Source organism: Eschrichtius robustus, chromosome 14 (assembly GCF_028021215.1).
Source record: "Eschrichtius robustus isolate mEscRob2 chromosome 14, mEscRob2.pri, whole genome shotgun sequence".
Lineage (NCBI taxonomy): Eukaryota > Metazoa > Chordata > Mammalia > Artiodactyla > Eschrichtiidae > Eschrichtius > Eschrichtius robustus.
In genome coordinates this window covers 48,390,501-48,412,021 of record NC_090837.1, presented here as the reverse complement: position 1 = coordinate 48,412,021, position 21,521 = coordinate 48,390,501, and the positions used below count along the sequence as shown (strand labels likewise).

General features: G+C 37.7%; 1 protein-coding gene across 1 annotated transcript in view; it reads left to right on the top strand.

Annotated features, from left to right (window-relative positions):
- The window catches only part of KLHL14 (kelch like family member 14), a 97,295-nt gene that overhangs the window by 22,950 nt on the left and 52,824 nt on the right, over positions 1–21,521 (top strand). The window contains exon 2 of the mRNA XM_068563560.1: positions 4,449–4,570. Within this exon, the coding sequence (XP_068419661.1) occupies positions 4,449–4,570 (122 nt within the window). The remainder of the gene's footprint in view (positions 1–4,448; positions 4,571–21,521) is intronic.

The following is a 21,521-nucleotide window of genomic DNA, read 5'->3' as shown; positions in this document are numbered from 1 at the left end:
GACTTTACCATACTTAGAACACCAGTATGATGAAAAATTTGTTTACACCAGGAGGTTTTAGGTTATCCTTCAATCATTCATCCCTGGAACCAAAGTACCTATGCGCGCGAGCGCACACACATACACACGCACACACACGCACAAATGTGACACATGGTAAATGTTGGGCAATTACTGAGCTGGAACAAAGGAGACCTTCAAATTCCATCGCCTTTTTAACCTTATATTTTTCTTTGCAAGAATCTAGGGACCCAAAGACATCTAAATAATATTACTAATCAAGACATACTCAGCTCTTTAAGTTTCTCTAATTATTTAACTCTTAAGTATATTACTTTGGTCTAAGTGGTGCTAAGATGAGGAGTAAAAAGGAGTATTTTTAAAATATTAACAGACTTAAAAGGAACAGATTAATTTTGGCTAAATTGGCTTCCTGTGTAAAGAGCTTCTAAAAAGTATACTATGTTGCCATATGAAGGAACTCTAATTATTGCAATATTGTAGATTTTGCCTAATCTAAAATTGAACCTATAAGGCTCCACTGGAATTGTTTAGAAGAGAATAATTGAAACCCCCTTCAGCAAGTTAATTCAGATTCTTCTAATTTTACTTTTCTAGTTCACAAGGTATCTTTTTTCACGGTGTTTTCAAATTGAAGTTCACACACATCAAATAAATGGCATGATAATCAGAGGTTTCAATATCCAATATGCATTCATTATTATCTGTCATTATTGTCATTGTCACTATTATAATTGCACACTGTAAAAAGAATGGAAGCTTTTCCACAGGAATTATTCACGTGTATTAGTTTCTAGGAGTAATTGAATAGCTGACATTGCATTTATATCAAAGTAAAATATGTGCTGGGTTTTCTCATTTGTTTTATTCTTAAGAAATAAGAAATGTAGAGTAATCTCTATTAGTTCTCTTTATTTGGATCCAGAAATGTTCACAGTTTTACGTAATGTCCGATGTATATTTTCTTATAACAAGGCTCAAGATAGCCAATATAATTAAAATGATAATTTTCTAAGAACATACAATTATAAGATAACAGCTAGGTAGTGAAACCTTCTTAATTAACTTGTATTTATATATATGAATTCAACAAGTATCTCTGTGAAAAATACTACTTTTCTTTTTTAACTAATCAGGTTTGGCATAATGAAATAAAGCCCACATCGTATTAATACTAAAGATAAATTAATAATAATTTACCTTAGAGTTTACATAGAACTTTTCACTTCATTGTTTTACATAATCCTCATGACAATCCTTTGAAGATGCAGATCAGATATTACTGCTCTATTTAAAGATGAGAAAACATAGGCTCCAAGAAGCCAAGTAATTTATACAAAGTCACTCTGCTGAATAGCAAAATCAGCCCTAGAATCCAGGTCACCTGGGTCTTAACCAGAATTTATGGTAAAATAAAAAATTTTTAAATAAATTTGAATTTTAAAAAGATCATGGACCTGGTAGAGTTAGAAGGGCTAAGTCTGAACACTGTTTCTGCCACTTTATTTGACTATAAGAACTTTCTCACTTTCCTGTAAAATGGAACTATACCTATGACGTAGGGCTGTTTTGAGAGTCAATGGAGAAAATGGTGAGAAAACCACTTAAATGTGTTTTGTTATTTTATGTGTTCTTTCTTCTGTACTATGCTACTTCTCACATGCTTTATCCTGTTTTTGCTTTCTATGTGCGTCACCTTCACAAGGTAGAGTTTTAAGCTTTATTTAGAATTAAATAATATTAATACCGGGTTGGAACATTGAGTAACACTAAACTTTAGAAACAAAACACCGCAAGTAAGAAAGCTATACATTGAATGGATGATGATATAAATATAATAGTGCAAAAGCTTTAGAATGTGTCTTCACTCACTAAGAAGGCCAAATGTAATGAACTAGGGGAACTGCTCCTTTACAGAAAACACACAGCCAATGAGGGGAGCTGGGATTTCCTTTACTTCCATGTAATTCTTCATGGGTGGTTTAGAGACTTGTCCTAGTTGATGTGAAGTCTCTCACAGCTGCTATGCCAGCTAGCCTTTAAACAGTGTCTTTGCTGGCAGGGTGGAAGTTGTTACCATTTGCCAGTTGATCAGTGGTTTATTTATCGGTAATCTCAGTCCAGTTCTTAGGGGACAGATGGCAATGACTGGCTCTTTGGGCACAAAGGACAAAGACTCTCAATCTGCTCCTCATCTGCAGAGATGGCCCATCTAAGGAGGTGGTGAAAATCACCAATGGGATTGGTCCAGGGAGACTGGCCTTATCAATGAATGAAACGCCCTTACAAACATATTTGAGCCATGCGTTTATCTCCCTTTGTCACTCATGAAACACGTTTTAAAAGCAGTACATTTATTTAAATATTAAAACAAAGATTTAATTACATTGCTTTGGTCATACCACCATTCCAATGAGTCCTTGCCTCTATGTCTAACCGGTAGATACCGGTCCATCTGTCCCCACCTTCAGTCTAGAGCACATACATGTGTCAGATCACGACAGCCACAGAATCGTGACTTCCCGTTGAACAGGTCTGTCTACACGTGGAAACTGACAGCCATCTAAAAATATAGAGGCTCTCATCTTAACTTATACTCACAGAGTGGTTGTTTATTTGCGCTAAACCTACAGGAAAAAATTGTCTTATATTAGTTCTGTAACCAGGCATTTAGGAGATTATATGGCACATGAATTATGTATTGTTTGCAAATAAAAGAGAGGTACTTACTGCACTGAATTTTCTTAACCCCTGTCAACAAACCACCCCAATCGCTGACATCCTCAAAATATGGAGCTCTTTGCTATTGCTTTTGTTTCCCAACTACTGATCTATAAGGCATATGGGTACAGTTCCAAAGTACTTCAGCTTCAAAGAAGTCGAGTTTTTTTGTTTGTGGCAAAATTAATATTGCAAGCTGATATCACATTGAACATTCTTCTACAAGTACAGCTCCCCCTATGCATGAGTCCCTGATAGGAGGTTTTCCAGAAGGTATTTTTTTCTGCTGAGGCATATAGGAGGCATTCTATGGCACCAGAGTTTCATTAAAGGAATTCTCTTGTTCCCTTCCTTTCCATGGAAATGTCATTAACTGTATTCAGTTAACTCTCCGAATGTTAGGTTCTTAACCAACAAACAGTGCTTCTCCACAAGGGCGTACTTCGCCAAGCGTCCTTGAATCAGAACGACCAGGCTGAATATGTAATAATAGATTCTGAGCCACGCTGTGGGTGGTGATCATATTTAAGAGGAACCCTTTTACATTTATTGACTTTTTCCTTCAATCATGGTTGTTTCGTTTCTTCCACCACCACCTTCGGCCTTTCAGGTGAACGAAAGGTTCAATTATATGTAAAGCGACCGTTAAATCAGCAGGGCCCTTGTGGGGGGCTGGGTCTCTCCTCCTCCGTCCAATCGCAAGTGAGCTCAATCCATTACTGTTCCCGAGGATCATACATCCATCAGGTCGAGGGCGCCGGCCAGGGTGCATCTTATAGCTTTTACTGCATATGAGACATTGCAGGCCTGTTCTCAGGAGCTGCCAGGCAGGCTGGGAATCACAGTCACGGTTAATAGCAGCGAATTGCCAGCTCTTGATGGGTGGGTAGTCACTCCTTTCAGTGGTTGCCCCCTGGGGGGAGAAGGTAGAAAAACAGAGGGAGGGAATTAGAGTGACTTTGCACAGCTGAGCAAGTTCATGCCGCTGGATCAGTGGCAAGCGTTGGCAGGGCTCCACTCTGGGGAGGCTCAAAACAACCTCACAGTCTCATTTTTACCAATTGGTGCTGCTGTGTCGCCACTGGTGCCCTGGGATGGGGGGAGGGGGAGGAGGAGCTGGGAAGAGGATGAAGGCAGAAGTCTCAGCTAAATTAAACAAAAAGTCCTGTTCGCGCTGGTGAACCCACCCCAGTTAGCCCTGGGCTACTAATTGTACCAAACTGGTATTTGCAGTTCGCTGGGTGATTAAAGAGTTGGCTCACAAAGTCTCTGCATAACCTTAATTTTTTCAAGGTTCTTTGAGTGGAGAATGGTTTATAATAATGATTTTGACTAATACGATTTTTGACATGCAACTTCAATGCTTAACCTTAGCACAACTCCAGAGCATTTCATGTGTACTCAGCTGTAAAGAGTGATGATTTAAAGGGATAATATAAGAAAAAGGTCGTTCTAGAATGAACCTCTAACAAATTGCATAAAAGGAGCTTATTATTCCTTGAGTATGGGGATTTGCCGTGCTTCTCTGATCATTTTTCTGCTTGGTTCAAAAAAATTGTTGAGACATGAATGGGAGAAGAAAGAGGAAAAAAATGAAATAGAAATCTGCAAGCAGGGAACATTCTTTTGATGGTTATGATTTTGTTGCCACTAAAGAGGCTCTACAATAATGTGGTTATTCATCTCCTCTTTTGTTTTGGGTGAAGAATTCGCTCTAACAAGAAAATGCTGTTGTTGGTTGGTGGATTGCCTCCTGGGCCAGACCGGCTCCCCAGCAATTTGGTTCAGTACTATGATGATGAAAAGAAGACATGGAAAATCCTCACAAGTGAGTGCCTTTCTGTCTTTATTTACCCACCTATTTATTTCAGGTTAGAGCTATCTTGATGAATTTGAAAACATGGTTAATCAAATTAGACATTTTATTGATTTGTTACCCTTTGGAGGTGTGTTTATGTATCACAGGGGATTTAAAGTAAAAGACTAAATTAACATTGCAGAGTGGCCGATTTGGTAGTGGAAGAGGCCTAAATTAAAACTGGCCTAAAATCAGTGCACTTAAGTTGGTGTTTCTGTGTGTGTTGCCACAGAGGGGGAGGGAAGACCGAGATCTTCCAAAAGAAATTCTTCCATTATGGTTTTGCTCTTGGAAAGGGGAAAGCTTGGTTAATAGCACGAGTAAATTTTCTCATGTCAAAATGATTGTTTAGTTCATTGTCTCTGTAACTAATGTTCATTTTGCTTTTTAGGTATCTTTGCTCATTAACCTTTAATCTGTGGCCCTGGGTCTTTAGAGAACCATCCCCTTCCATTGCTCCACTGTTCAGATGCACAGATATACCCAGGACCTCTCCCTGCTGCATTAAATTGTGCTTGCAAACTTCCACCCAAGATTCTTCTCCTCCCCTCCTTAAAGGGTGATTGTGTTTTACAGCAAACCTCTTGCCTTGGGCACTGAGATTTGGAACTTATTGTTACATCGGTTATGATTCCCAATCTGACTCGGTCATGGAATCAAAAATCATCGTTTCTTGAATGCAGCAGGCTGTGTGCACCGGTCCCCTTGTGGGCACCGTGGCTGCACTGGTCAATAAAACTAAATTTTAACTGTCAAAATTGCCCAGAGCTGTATAGATAAAATAATAAATGAGCAATTTTCATCCATAAATCAAAGCCATACATTTAAAACCAACAAAAGTGAAAGTTAGATTTTCTTATTGCATGTGTCTTTTAAGCAGTTATATATTTTAGCAGATTTTTAAAAAAGTCATTGCCTCTCCTCTTACTGAAAGCCCTTTAAAATAACAGAAACAGGACAACAGTTTGCCCATAAATGCAGGAGAGGAGCAAAGACATGTGAGGTGGTGCTTGAAATAATACATTTTGGAGCTGGCTTACCCCAGCGAAGCCTGCAGTAGCGTCGTCCAGGAACTGCAGTGAGAAAGCTCCCTGGACACCTATACACTCTGGTTGTAGTAACGAAGTGATGGAGAGTAGAAGCCAGATTAGGAAGGAAGAAAGAAAAATAAGTTAGAGATACCTTCAAATGATTTTCATTCTCTTTTTGACAAAAATACCGTTCATAGTGATTTAAACATCTGAATGACTTGAGCAAGCTGTATTTTCAAGATTCGTCAGAAACTCAAGCTAAAGTAAAACCAAGGAATCAATTTTCTGACACTTGATCAATAGAGAAAGCCTACACAGAAGTAGACATGGATACCGGGAGGAGGAGAGAGGAAAGAGGAAGGACAAGAGATTCTTGATGTGAGATGACAGAGAAACAGAGGCCAAGGGACAGGGAGATATTACACCCAAGCGATAAGTGATATTCGCTCACAAATCCATCTCTTCTCCCAAATACATCAGGCAAGGTCCAATTTTCTAGTGGTTTGAAGCCCTACGTTAAAGGCAAAAAGATTAATTAAAACATTATGAACAATACCTAAGAAAAATCTTAGGCTCATTTCAAGCCTTATTCAGAGACAGGGTGATCATCCAATTTATTGTTCAACCTAGGAGACTTTAGAGCATGAAATGGGGATCTGTTAATTATGCTGGGGCAACGGGTATAGACTGGAACATAGGCTCACCCTACTTCAATTTTTCATATTGCCTGATTTAACTCTTTACTTAGCAAGATGTAGTAAGAAAGCACGAACTTGAGTCAGTCAGACCTGGGTTCGAACCCACATCCGTGACCTTGAGCAAGTCATATACATGTCCTGAGTCATGGTTTCTTCATTCTGCAGCATCATTTGAGTACTTTTAAAATAAAATTGTGTTTGTAAATCATCTAGCACATAGCAGGAACTCAATAAATTGCAGATAACTATTGCTATTGTTGTAACACTGTTACCAATATTAGCATGAGAACTGTATGTACCTTTATACCTTGGAGGCCTCAGTCAACTCAAGCTCTCCAGGAAGAGGGGAAACAAATTACATTGTAACAGATGCAACACAAAGACCCACTGCTTCAGTAGGGAGACCATTTTCTCTAGTTTTTATATGTTGAATGTAGTAATCTGCAGACTAAGAAGTAAAGATAGATGGGTTTCTGTTGACTCCATTCATCAGATTTGAAATTGAAGGAAATAAAGACATTAATGTATAGAAAAGTTCGAATAATGGGAACATTTTCAAAGATCTTGAATCTTTTTTTCCTATACTCAGGCAGCTCACAGCTTTGAAATAAATGTCTACTCTACTTGTACTCTTCATTTCACTTGGCTTGTACTTTAAAAAATAGAGTTTATTACTTGCTGGGCTGTGACTACATGGTCCCAAGTGAAAGCATATTTTTTAGGTTTATTGGAGAAATATAGACAGTTTATTTGGATGATTTCTGCTGCTGGTTTGTATTTTTTAATTAAGGCGCCTTATTTGGCTAAACTGAATAAATAAGTCAGGTAACTGATCAATTTCCACACTCCTTGGCCCATCTAATAATAAATGAAGAAATGTTTCTTACTGGAATAAGAAAGTATCCAAGTTCTCTCCAAATCCAATGAAACATTAGGAATTGCAGAGCTTCCCACGGTCATTTTTTTTTTTTTTTTTTTTTTGACCCCGAAGAACTGCCAAGCTAATTGGCAGGGAGTTGAGGATGACAATTAATGCTAGGAGACAGTTCCTGGTGTGGTGTCTGCTCATTTACTGAATGACTCTCTCCATAAAAACTAACAAATAAGCTAACTAGCAAAAACCTAAAACCTGAGATTAGCTAGAGCCTCTGAATCTCAGAATCCTTTACCCACTTGGCTTGAGCAAACATTTTCCAGCCTGTCTCACAGACGTGCTTCTTTTAGAAGGATGCCATCCACGGGCAGGAGCTCAGATGCCCACTTAGAAGTGCCACACCACTTACACATGTAATAAAACCAAGAAGAATTAAAAGGAAAGTCAGTCATAATTTTCTTTAGCTCTTATTCTGTTATGTTATTTATGTTTTAGAAACACTATATAAGGGGTCCACAAATAACAAGAAATTGAATAGAGTGGAGGTGAGTGGAAGTGAAAAAGTGGTTCTACCTAACATAAAGAAAACAAAATTCAACAGTCAGCTAACCAGTGGCTTGGTCTACCCAAACAGCAAAGGGAATGATTATTCTCACAGAAAAGATTTAGTAACATGCTAACACAACCTTCATTTTTATCCTCCTCTTTGGAAAAAAAATCACTTATTTAACCTTATAGAATTAATATTAAGAATAGTAACAGCGTTCCCCAGCCTTTATCAGCAAAGTACTGAGAAATACCCTGTAAAAATGACGGTAGGTCCTTTTGTAAATGTGAAATGTTAAGTATTGGCATTGTTGTTCTCTTGACTGTTAATAATGAAAGGGAAGTTGAAATGCACTTTTGTTCATTTTTATTTTACAGTACTGCTTTTCTTGCATTTCTCACTCCTGCACGCAGTCTGCCGTTTCATTCTTAACCTATTAGGAAGCAGTACAGGAGACATGAATACTAAAATGGCCAATGCAAAAAGCATGCCTCTTGCACTTTGCAGGTCCTAAATCCTTCGTTTAAAGATCAAACAAAACAGTTCCCATGGCTACTATGTACTTTCATAGCATATGACTGACACATCAAAGTTTTTATGAAGTCCTCGTGTGGAAGCAGCTTACCTTCCTTCCCAGGAGACAGTACAGAGGGGCTGTCTGTTCTATTTGGGTTCCCCACTGACCACATTCTTTACTGGTCAGTAAAGTGTTTCCTGGAAATTGACTTTTCTTTTTGCTACATTTCAGATAAGAGAGTCTACTTATTAGTTGCTTCTTATTGTTTTCTGTGAGCAATGCCAGGAAAAAGGATTTCGAAATATAGATTTATCTCTCCGTGTGCTGCTGAGGAGTTCCCTTGAATAAGGTTAGAATAAAAACTAGAAGAGCTAGGTTAGAAAGGTGTGTTCCTTCTTTTGGCCGCTTTCAGTTCCCTTCATTAGAGGAAGGGGGAAATGCCTTTTTTCCTCTTCCTTTCAATTTACAATTCTGTTCTTTGCTTGGTAGTGCAAGGATTTGGGGACTTGTATTTTTTCATTCGTAGAAAAAAAAGAAACCATTGTGCAGAGGTTTCCTGGGTTGTCTGCTATGGATCATGGAGGACCGTGAACTTGATCCCATCCACCACGCAGGAACGGTCCTGGGGCTGGGCGTCATCGATTTCTCTTAGGAGAGTAACAAACATCAGAGGCTGGTGGACTCATCATTATTTTAAAAAAATATACTTTCCATAAATGTTGAAGAAAGACTACTGAGAAAACACATCTTATCTAAGGCATTGAACTTCAGTTCCAAAAGATAAATATAGATTTGATGTTTATCCGATATTTGAGCAATGGAGAATGGTTTAATTGCTGGTTATTCAGGGAATAATAAACCTGCACATTGACAGTTTTGATCAGACTTTTTTCTTGGTCCTCTGTTTCTTGATTTCAGTTCATTTCTGTTCTTTGAGGATATATTGAGAGGAACGACAAGTTAGTCAAAAACAATCATTTCTTATCATTTGTTTTGAAAGAAATAAAAAGTAAGCTTAATTGAGGGTTTTATACCTGTAGGTTTCCTCTATTCTTATGATCTTTATTACCAAGAACCAAAGCCCACAAATTGTTTAATTTAATTTAATTTCTAGACAGGTAGGTAGGGTCTGTAGATAGCACACTTCTCGTTGCAGGAGAACCTCAGAAAACAACTATGTGCTTCCAGAATGACTCAAAATGCCTGGGAAGAATTTAGACTTAACTACAGACCTTATTCCTTTATGTAGCAAGCAATTATTGCACACCCACTCTGTGTTGGGTGGTAAAGTAGAATGTGATCATCTCTCCTTCCAAGAACCAGAGGAAGCAGTTACAATAAGAGTGTGCTGAGGGATAGACAGGGGAAGCTGGGCTGCTATGGGAGCACAAAAGGGGCCCTTCATCTAAACGAGGGAGGTTAGGGAGGCTTTCCTAAAAGTGACCTTCTGTAAAGCTGGAAAAAACGGGTAGGAATTATTGATGCAAAGAGGTGGGTGATAAAGTATTTTAATAAAAGGGTCCAGTACTGGGAGTGCCAAAAGGCAAGAGAGACTTGGTGCCTTCTGGAAACTGAAATGAATTTGTGTATCTATAGGAGAGCCTGAGGTTGGGGAGGTATGTGGTGGGGCTGAAGAGTTAACCAAGAGCCCTATTGTATGGGACCGCTTCAAGGAATTCCTAAGATAGGTTCAAGAATTAAGAATTGAGAGTAGACATACCCCGCTCATTTTTATTTTTGGCGTTAGTGAAAACACAGTGGTCTAAAGGTTTTAAAAAATAGCATGGCAGTTCTTCTCTCTTAGCTTGGAACTTTGAATTTCAGTTCATGGAGTAATTGCTTCCAGGACATTGGACAAAGAAGAAGAAGAGAGAATTGTGTTTGGACTTTTAAAATATGTTAGCATCTAATTTTACCTTCAATGAGCTCGATTCTAATTTGGAATCCATGGCTGCACACTGCTATATATTTTGAATTATTTGCTGCTGTGTATTCATGCACCAGTGCATTAGTGGATTTTTCATAGATTTAAAAAAAAAAAAAATATGTGTGGTGGTCACTCTATATACTGTATTTCAAGTAAGTTGGGTGACTAGAAAAACCAGTTGACTTATTTCTGGTTTATATATACCTCCCTTGAATATGGCAATTGCTTTTTCTCCAGAGAACAGCATGGGTACCAATAATTCTGATGCCTTCTTTACACACCAGCTGTGGTATTTGCTACTGAATCTGGCGTGAAGGAGGTATGAGTGATACGGGTTGCTTGGATTTGCTCTGTGTCAATCCTAGGTAAATTGCAGGCGAAGTCCAGCAAACCGTTACATGTGAGCACTGAAAGATTAAATGATCTTCTTACCCAACCCTCTCATTTTACACATTAATTTCATTCATTTAACAAATATAAGCGATACCTTCTATGTAGCAGGCATTGTCCTAGATACAGAAAAAACAATGCTGAGTCAAAGCAAATAGCATCATGTGTTCACCAAGCTTAGAGTTTAGTGGGGGAATCAGCATTAGTAAATAATTCCAGATAGCAATATATAATAGCAAAATGTGATAGTGCTCTGAAGGAAGGGTATAAAATATATAAAGTCGTATAATGGAGAGACCAGATCTAGTGTAGGAGTCATGGATGATATCACCAAAGAAGTGACACTTGAGCTGAGAACTGAAGGATGAGACAGAGGTAGCCAGATGCCCAGGTAAAGATATGAGAGACGATTGCTTCAGGTTAGTTAAAAGTAAGTCCTAAGACCCTGTAGGAAGAAGGTGCACGGCTGAAATCAAAGAGTGAGGGGGAGAAAGATATGACGTATGGCTAAAGGCCTTAGCAGAAACCAGACCATGGAAGCACTTCTATGGCACATTCACAATTTTGGTTTTTACTTTAAATGACTGAAAGGGCAGAGGTGTCGTACCCAGAGTCCCATGATGATTTAGTGACAGGATGAGGAATAGAACACCGGTCTCTGTGTTTCTCTCAAACAGTGCTGCCTCACGTACCACACCAGTCTGTCTCACCAACAAGTGCTGTTAGTCAAGACTCCAAGCAGATGAATGGGATTTAATCTGTGCCGACCCATTGCACCCATGAAAATCTAAATGGATCCAATGCACTTGGATTAGTTCCCCATTCAGAGAGCAGAACTAGTACAGGTTAATTGAATAAATATCCTACTCCTAGAGGTCAAGAATATAATATTGGTTTATGAACTAAACTGCAAATTAAGATGTCTAAGTGATGAAATTTGCATGTAAGATTTACTGACAAGCCATAATTCAATGAAGATTTCTTGACATTTTAAATCTGTCTCGGAAGCAGTGTCAAAAATGAAACTATACACAGACACACACACACACACAGACACACACACGCACAGACACAGAGCAACATCTCTCAGGACAGACAGATCTAAATGGAAATATACCCCCAGACATTGTTGACCGTGAGCCTTTGGTCATGCCGCTTCCTCTCTGATCCTTCTCATCTGCACTGTGAATATAATTATACTCACCTCTTAGATTTATTGTGAAAATTAAATAAAATAATACAATAAAGTTCTGGGCTCAGCATCTGTAATATAGTTGTTCCCTTATACATTTTTTTAAAATTTATTTATTTAATTTATTTTATTTTTGGCTATGTTGGGTCTTCGTTGCTGCATATGGGCTTTTCTCTAGTTGCAGCCAGCGGGGGCTACTCTTCGTCGCGGTACGCAGGCTTCTCACTTCAGCAGCTTCTCTTGTTGCGGAGCACAGGCTCTAGGTATGCGGGCTTCAGTAGTTGTGGCTCGGGCTCTAGAGCACAGGCTCAGTAGTTGTGGCGCACGGGCTTAATCGGTACGTGGCATGTGGGATCTTCCTGGACCAGGGCTCAAACCCGTGTCCCCTGCATTGGCAGGCAGATTCTTAACCACTGTGCCACCAGGGAAGCCCCTTGATATATTTTTATTCTACTTGACTCCATTTTGTATTGTTTTATAACCAAAAAGAAGTGAATCTTGTCTTCTGCTCTTATCATAAAAGGTTTGAGAAAGGAGACACACTTTTTTTTTTCTTTTTGTAACAGTTATACATTTTATTTTTACATCTAATTACATATATATTTTTAAATTTTATTGAAGTATAGTTGATTTACACTGTTGTGTTAATTTCTGCTGTACAGCAAAGTGACCCAGTTATATATATTCTTTTTCATATTCTTTTCCATTATGGTTTATTACAGGATATTGAATATAGTTCCCTGTGCTATACAATAAGACCTTGATGTTTATCCATCCTATATATAACAGTTCACACCTGCTAATCCCAAACTCCCAACTTTCCCTCCTCACCCACCTCCTTTTTGGCAACCACAAGTCAATTCTCTATGTCTGTGAGTCTGTTTCTGTTTCATAAATATGTTCATTTGTGTTGTATTTTAGATTTCACATGTAAGTGATATCATACAGTATTTGTCTTTCTCTTTCTGACTTACTTCATTTAGTATGATAATCTCTAGGTCCATCTATGTTGCTGCAAATAGCATTATTTCATTCTTTTTATGGCTGAGTAGTATTCCATTGTATATATATACCACATCTTCTTTATTCATTCATCTGTCGATGGACATTTAAGTTGTTTTCATGTCTTGGCTATTGTAAATAGTGCTGCTATGAACATAGGGGTGCATGTATATTTTTTAATTATAGTTTTTTCTAGGTATATGCCCAGGAGTGGGATTGCTGGGTCATATGGCAACTCCATTTTTACTTTTTTAGGAATCTCCGTACTGTTTTCCATAGTGGCTGCAACAACCTACATTCCTACCAACAGTGTAGGAGGGTCCCCTTTTCTCCACACCGTCTTCAATATTTATTATTTGTAGACGTTTAATGATGGCCATCCTGACCACTGTGAGGTGGTACCTCATTGTAGTTTTTATTTGCATTTCTCTAATAATTAGCAATATTGAGCATCTTTTCACGTGCCTCTTGGCCATCTGAACAAGACACACTTTTGACTCAGAATGAAATTTCTATTTCTAGCATGAAGCTATGTGTATCAGTTGGGATGGGCTAGATTATGCTGTGGTAACAAACAACTCCAAAATCTTAAACCAACAAAAAACTTAGTTGTAACTCATGCTAAGTGCCAGCACAGGTTGGCAGAGGATGTCTGAGTCATTCAGGGATCCAGGCATATGAGGCTCTACCTTAACAGGCATTTCTACCATCAGCACAGCAGGGGGAAGAATGAGCTGCAAGCATCTTGCACTGGCAACTAAAAATGACATTTGTCATTTCTGCTCAATCACAGGGTTCATTTGAGACTCCCCTTGATCTGGAAACCAAATAAAGAGACAAATTATCTGGCTCCCTAACACAAAATGCACAGTGATAGATTAGGGGCAGTATGAACACAACAAACTCTTTAATTTAGAAAGAGCATAGCAATTTAGCAATCCCACCAAATAGGCATTTGGAAGGGTGCCTATCCAAAGTTGTGTTCCTTGATGAGAGTCCTCCCTAACTCTGCCCATCAGCCTTTGTTCTCCATCGCCATGGATCCACTGTTTGGAAGATTCTTCTTTTTCATTATCTTCCTTATCTGAAGTGAACCTGAGGATTGTACTCTTCCTAGGAGTGGAAGGGTTTTCTAAGTACATTTCATATCTAAGACATTTAGGGGACAATGGTTATTTTAAGTTTCTAATTGTCAGAGGCTCTTGTAGTCCAGACTGGTGAATCTTTTGGTAATTCATCCTCTAAAAAACTTAGCTGTCTTCTTATATTTATATTTCCATCTACTCCATGGCCAGTGACTATATGCACTTTTCTGATATACTTCTTATATTGCTTTTTCCTTTGTTTTCTTATAGCCATTTTTCTCTTCTCTCTCTCTCTCTTTTCTCTCGCTCCCTAATACTCTCTATATATGTCTATCTACCTGGCTCTGCTGGGAAAGCTCCCTTTTTACTCTTTTCCCTGAGTTAGAAGAGTTTCCTTGGTGTCTCTCCTTTCATTGAAACTTTCTTCTAAGATACTCTAAGGTGGTAAAATTACTGTGAAAGCAATACTTTTTCTTTTTTTTTTGGAGTTCGGAGCAGAGAAAGGTTTATTGGAGGGCCAAGCAAGGAGAACCAGTGACTCGTGCTCAAAAACTCTGAACTCCAAAAGCCGTACTTTTAATTTTCTTTGTCAGTAAGCCGAGTTTTTTCTTAAATTTTTATTGGAGTATAGTTGATTTACAATGTTGTGTTAGTTTCAGGTGTACAGCAAAGTGAATCAGTTATACATATACATATATCCACTCTTTTTTAGATTCTTTTCCCATGTAGGCCATTACAGAGTATTGAGTAGAGTTCCCTGTGCTATACAGTAGGTGCTTATTAGTTATCTATTTAATATATAGTAGTATGTATATGTCAATCCCAATCTCCCAATTTGTCCCTCCCCACCCTTACCCTCTGGTAACCATAAGTTTGTTTTCTACATCTATAACTCTGTTTCTGTTTTGTAGGTAAGTTCATTTGTACCCCTTTTTTAGATTCCACTATAAGCAATAGCATATGATATTTGTCTTTCTCTGTCTGACTTACTTCACTCAGTATGACAATCTCTAGGTCCATCCATGTTGCTGCAAATGGCATTATTTTGTTCTTTTTGATGGCTGAGTAATATTCCATTGTATATATGTACCACATCTTCTTTATCCATTCCTCTGTTGATGGACAGAAGCTGAGCTGTTTTTTTTAATTTTTATTAGAGTATAGTTGCTTTACAATGTTGTGTTAGTTTCTACTGTACAGCAAAGTGAATCAGCTATACGTATACATATATCCCCTCTTTTTTGGATTTCCTTCCCATTTAGGTCACCACAGAGCACTGACTAGAGTTCCCTGTGCAATACAGTAAGTTCTCATTAGTTATCTATTTTATACATAACATTAATAGTGTGAATATGTCAATCCCAATCTCCCAATTCATCCCACCCCCCAGAAGCTGAGTTTTAATTTACCTTTTTTGCTCAAAATTCTTTTCAATTTCATCTTTTACCAGATGAGACTGAAAAACATTGCTTCTTCCAATGCTGCACACTCCTAGATTTTGGGACTGTTTCTTTCACTCCTGCTTATAAATAGGCCGATGTTTTTTGTGAGATCATCTCTTCTTTGCAGATCTTGCCAAGCACAGCCAACAGCAACCAATACACACTATCAACATTCTGTTTTCCAACCTCTTCCCTTGGAGGGGGAAGTTTATTAAATAACTGATTAACCATCCAAGTAAAAGCAAACAACAGTTTTTACCTAGTGGTTTTCCATACCATAATGTGCATTTCCATCTTTCCACATTCCAGCATCAGTTTCCTTGTCATCAGCCACTGGGCCCTCTTAGAACCAATGCCTATATCTTTTAGAGGCTAGGCTAGGTTAGGCAGTCATAATAACAATCCCCAAATCTTAGTGGCTTATATAAGTAAAGATTTATTTCTTTTCATGTCACATGTCTATGGTAAGTTATCTAGGTCTCTATTCCATTTCTCCTCCTCTGGTACTCCGATTGATGGAAATTCCACTATTTGCCTTATTCCGGTTGCCAAGGCAGAGCAGAGAAAAATTTCACACTGACTCTTTAAGCTTCTGGCCTGAATTAACAGATTCTATTGGCAAAAACAAATCACATGGCCACACCTAACTTCAAAGTAGGTGGAGAAATGCAACCTTCCCAAGCTCTCAGAAGGATAATCAAAATATTTGTTCAATAGCCCTAATGATTACAACAGTGCACCCTTACGTTCAACAAATATGTGGTTCACTCTTCTTCATGCAAAGTATTCTCACTCCTCCTATGAGCAGTTATCAGTCAGAAGTCATAGCTGCTCCATGCATCTTTCTATCTCTTCCTGCATCAATGTGACTTTATTGTTGGGACTGATCTTTATTCACAGAAGATTAGATGACTCTACGTTAAAGGAAAATTTTAAAGTACACTCCAAATATTATTATAATGCATTTGAGAGGGTAGTTTTCTAATTCGGACTCCTCTCAAATAGTTTAAATATGTCCTAGTTTATGTGACTTTTACTATTTCTACTGTTTATTATATGTCAACTAGTATGCATCTATAATATAGTTATACAAAAACAAATATAGATATAAATCATATAGATACACATAATTCCCATAGAACAGAATGGTTTTTATCATTGAGAGAGATGATAAAAAAGGAATTGAAATGACTTTCAAAATTACAACAACAAAAGAATGAAAACCTAGGGCAGTGATTATTATATGCAAATAATTCCATCAAAATAAAGGAGTAATTAAGGCAGAGTGCAAATAAGCAAACTGTTCCTTTTCAGACTCACAACATGACTCTATGGTGGCGTCAAGGAACTAAATCTATATTTTGTGACTATCTGGCCAGTTAGAATTTTTGGTTTTGTGTATCATATAAAAAATGACTCCATTACTGGGGAATGGATCATACTATGACCATACCTTAGTATTTATTAATGATATTGCTTTCGATGAAGCAAACAGTTATGCTTCATAGAAGATACCTGAAGGGCCTGTCTGTATTTAGCTGGCACTAAAGATGGTTTTGTAAAAGGGGAGTGTTGAGCAGATACTTTCTCATCTCTGTGTCTGGATGTCAAGGCAAACTACTGCTCCTTACAGGGTGTGCTAATTATTAATCCTACTGACATGCCTTATTTGGTCATTAAGTCTTAATTTCTTTAAAGAAAAGATTTTAAGATTGAGTTCCAGTTATCTAGCTAGAACAATAATCATTGTGAGTTTCAAAGACGAAAATCTTGCCACATTTTTATGTTGAGAGCCACAAAGCACTTTCAGAAAATCCTACTGCCAAGGCAATGATGTATCCCTTTCACTTTCATTATATGTTTTTAATCAGAGCGTGACTTCACACCAGACAAAGCGATGCTTTATGCATGGTCTCACTTGTTTTTGCTAAAATCTTTTGACATGATTAATTTTACTTTAATGCTTTTGTCTTGTTGTAATGGTAAGGATGATGGGTATAAACCAGGCAAAAATACATGCTTTTCTATTATAACACCTCTGAGCATTAAAAATATCTTAGATGAAAGGGGGAAAAAAAATCACAGGAGACTGGTTAGACTGGAATTAAATTTCTTGCTACCTGAACACAGAGTACATGAGATTAAAAAAAATGATTCAGTCATTGTTTTTAGTTTCATTTTTGGTATTTTTTATAGCAATTTATTCATCTATATGATTAGATCTGAAGAGGAGAGAGATTGTAGCTCACAGATTTCTTGATCTCATTTGTCACTTTGTAGCATTTACCTCCTTCACAGTATTAAGGGACCAAAAAATTAACCGATTCTACACGAGGTGTATCTCAACCAGATGCAGGTAAAGTAAGCCATATTTTCCATAGTGATGCCTGGCATCGGATATAGGCGAGTTTTCTGTGGTACTAATTTTCAGTCTACAAAAATTGAATACAATACCCTTTGTCCAAATTACGGAAAAGCAGTGGTGTAGGTGACCTTAAGAAGAAAACAATAGGCCATTCAACAAGTGAGACTTCCTGTGAGCAGCTGTCCAAGTATCAATTATTCCATATTCACTTTTTCTTTTTTCCTTAAAAATGGAGTTGCTTACCCGTATTAAAAGAATATGACACTTTCTTTTTTCTACACGAACTGTCTGCTTGTTTTACTTGCCTGCTGAATAAATCCTATTACAATACAAATATCATCTAATGCTGTCTAATGGAACTTTATGCAATGATGGAAATGTTCTGTATCTTCACAATACAATATGGTAGCCACTAGCCCCATGTGGCTATAGAGCACTTTAAATATGGCTCATACAACTGAGAAACTGAATTTCTAATTTTACTTCATGTTGATGAATTTAAATTTAGATAACTCTTTGTGACAAGTGGCTTTTGTATCAACAGCACAGCTCTAGATAAAGTTGTGTGATGTGGTCACAGTCACTTAGGAGAGCTGTCTGCTGGCCCAAACCTATTCCCCTTTAAGCAAGGTTAAAAAATCGGTGACTCCATGAAATAACTAAATTCAAAGAACACCCAATGAACCACCTGTGAGCTCTTTTCTAGGTGCTGGGATTTCACCTCATTCTTTCCTAGAAATCCCCACTTTTTGTTTTTTAATTGTTCAAGGCTTTCCTTGAGGAGTTATGGTTTTTTTTTTTAAATTTATTTATTTTATTTATTTGGCTGTGTCAGGTCTTAGTTGCAGCACGCGGGATCTTTCACTGCGGCACGCAGGCTCTCTGGTTGTGGTGCCCAGGCTCTCTATGTTGTGGTGTGTGGGCTCCAGAGTGCGGGGGCTCAGTAGTTGCAGTGTGTGGGCATAGTTGCCCCGAGGCATAGGAGATCTTAGTTCCCCAACCAGGGATCGAACCTGCATCCTCTGCATTGGAAGGTGGATTCTTAACCACTGGACCACCAGGGAAGTCCCACTTTTTCATCGAGGTTACCTGCTATATTCATTTCCTGGGGCTGCCATAACAAAGTACCAAAAACTGGATGGCTTAAAACAATAAAAATTTATTCTCTCACAGGTCTGGAGGCTAGAATTCCAAAATCTAAGTGTCAGCAGGGCCATGATCCTTCCAAAGACTCTAGGGGAATAATGCTTCCTTGCTTCTTCTTAGCTTCTGGTGGCTCCTGGCAATCTATGGTCTTCTTTGGTTTGTAGTTTCATCACTGCAATCTCTGCCCTGTCTTCACCTGGGCTTTTTCCCTGTGTCACTCCTCTTGTCTCTGTGTCTAAATCTTCCTCTCCTTTCTCTTATAAAGACATCTGTCTTTTAGGGTCCACCCTAATCCAGGATGACCTCATCTTAACTTGATTATATCTGCCAAGACCCTATTTCCAAATAAGTTACATTCACAGGTTGCTACTGGTGGTTATAATTTAAGCATATCTTTTTGGGGGACACAGTTCAACTCACTATAGTTGGCAAATGACACACATCAGGAAAAAATATAACAAAGCAAAGAGCTATTAAACACTTGCTATGTGCAAGGCACACATTCTAGGCACTTCACTCGCATTTACACTCTGTGGTATTAGGCGCTATGATTGTTTCTACTTCAGATGCAGAAATGGAGGCACAGAACCATTAAGTCATTTGCTCAAGGTCACACAGATGGTAAATGGCAGAGCCAAAATGTGTACCCAAATAGAGCTCCAGAGCCTGCACCGTTTTTTGTTTCTCATTATTATAGTAATGACAGAGAGCAAATCGTAAAAATAGTTAAAGGTGAAGCAAGACTAGACTTCAGCATTTTATGCAGGATAAAATGGAATATTCTCTGCACAAATGGAATATATTAATATCCAAAATATGCATGTTTCTTTGTTGAAACTTCCACTACCCCTTTGTTGTTAATTGAAGATTGAAGAAAGAATATGGTACATACTGGGGTATTTCTAGGTGAAAATTATTTTAGAAAGAGGTGATTTTCACTTCCCGGGGCCTTGCAGTTCCTTCCACTGCTTTGTGTGTATACCTTCTCACTTGCAAAAATTACAATTGTAAGGGCTGTGTGGCAAAATACAGTTTCCTAAAGAGGGAAAAGCCGTGCATTTTGCTCTTTTGGGTTGGTTGTCTGATTTATCTCGTACTAATGATGACGAGGTATTCCTCAGTCTGGATATGTTGGTAAATCTCAGATCTTCGTTTCCTGTTCATTCATAAATTTGCTTGAAGTTTTTCATTACCGAAATCATTAACTTTACCAAATATCAGTAGCTGCTTTTGTATGTGCATAAAATTTCCTAGGATTAAATTACTTGTTCCACGTTAGAGCTTTCATTTTTTAAAACAAATGATAAGGCATCCTTTTTTTGTCTTTATTCTTGTCAAAAACCCAAATCATTTTCCCCACCTGAGTGATAATCAAAAGATGTATGTGCAGATGAATTAAGGAGAAGTGTAATGGTTACTTGTTTTCAATCTTATTATTAAATTTGCAAGGTTGGATATCCTGTATTGCGTTTGTCACATATACATGTAAATAGGTTTCCTGATCTAATTCGGAAAATAATCCACAATGTTTCTCATAATTTATATGTATCTCTAACGTCCAGTTCATTTGCTAATCTCAGCATTGGGGATTCGTCTTCCATGTCTTGCTCCAGCTGGTTTCAGCCACGAACTGAAAAGCTTGAGTGGACGTGGGTACAAGATGAAGCCAGAAGCGTGGCACTACCCAACACTTTCATTGGAGGGAATAACCTTTCTTGACCTTTGGAAAATTTTTAAATTTTCCATTTTCTGTTTTATTTTTATTTTATTTTATAACTAAAAGTTTTTATTTTGGATTTTTTTCACAGAATTAACCACATTACCTCTTCTGAGATCAACATCCTTTTGAACATGAAACATTTGTTAATAATTTCTGTTCCCCAACAGAAATTTTGTTTGTTTGTTTGTTTAATTTTTATTGAAATATAGTTGATTTACAATGTTGTGTTAGTTTCAGGTATACAGCAAAGTGGTTCAGTTATATATATACATTTATATATATTCTTTTTTCGTTTCTTTTCCATTATAGGTTATTACAAGTTATTGAGTATAGTTCCCTGTGCTATACAGTAGGTCCTTGTTGGTTATCAATTTTATATATAGTAGTCTGTATATTTTAATCCCAAACTCCTAATTTACCCCTCTCTCCCCCATTGCCCCCTTCGGTAACCATAAGTTTGTTTTTTATGTCTGTGAGTCTATTTCTGATTTGTAAATAAGTACATTTGTATCATTTTTTTAGATTCCACATATAAGCGATATCATATGATATTTGTCTTTCTCTGTCTGACTTACTTCACTTAGAATGATACTCTTTAGGTCCATCCATGTTGCTGCAAATGAAATTATTTCATTCTTTTTTTGTGGCTGAGTAATATTCCCTTGTATATATGTACCACATCTTCTTTATCCATTCATCTGTCGATGGACATTTAGGTTGCTTCCATGTCTTAGCTATTGTAAATAGTGCTGCTATGAACATAAGGGTGCATGTATCTTTTTGAATTAGAGTTTTCTCCGGATATATGCCTAGGAGTAGGATTGCTGGATCATATGGTAGTTCTATTTTTAGTTTTTTAAGGAACCTCCATACTGTTCTCCATAGTGGCTGCACCAATTTACATTCCCACCAACAGTGTAGGGGGTTTCTTTTTCTCCACATCCTCTCTAGCATTTATTATTTGTAGACATATTCTGTTGTGTTT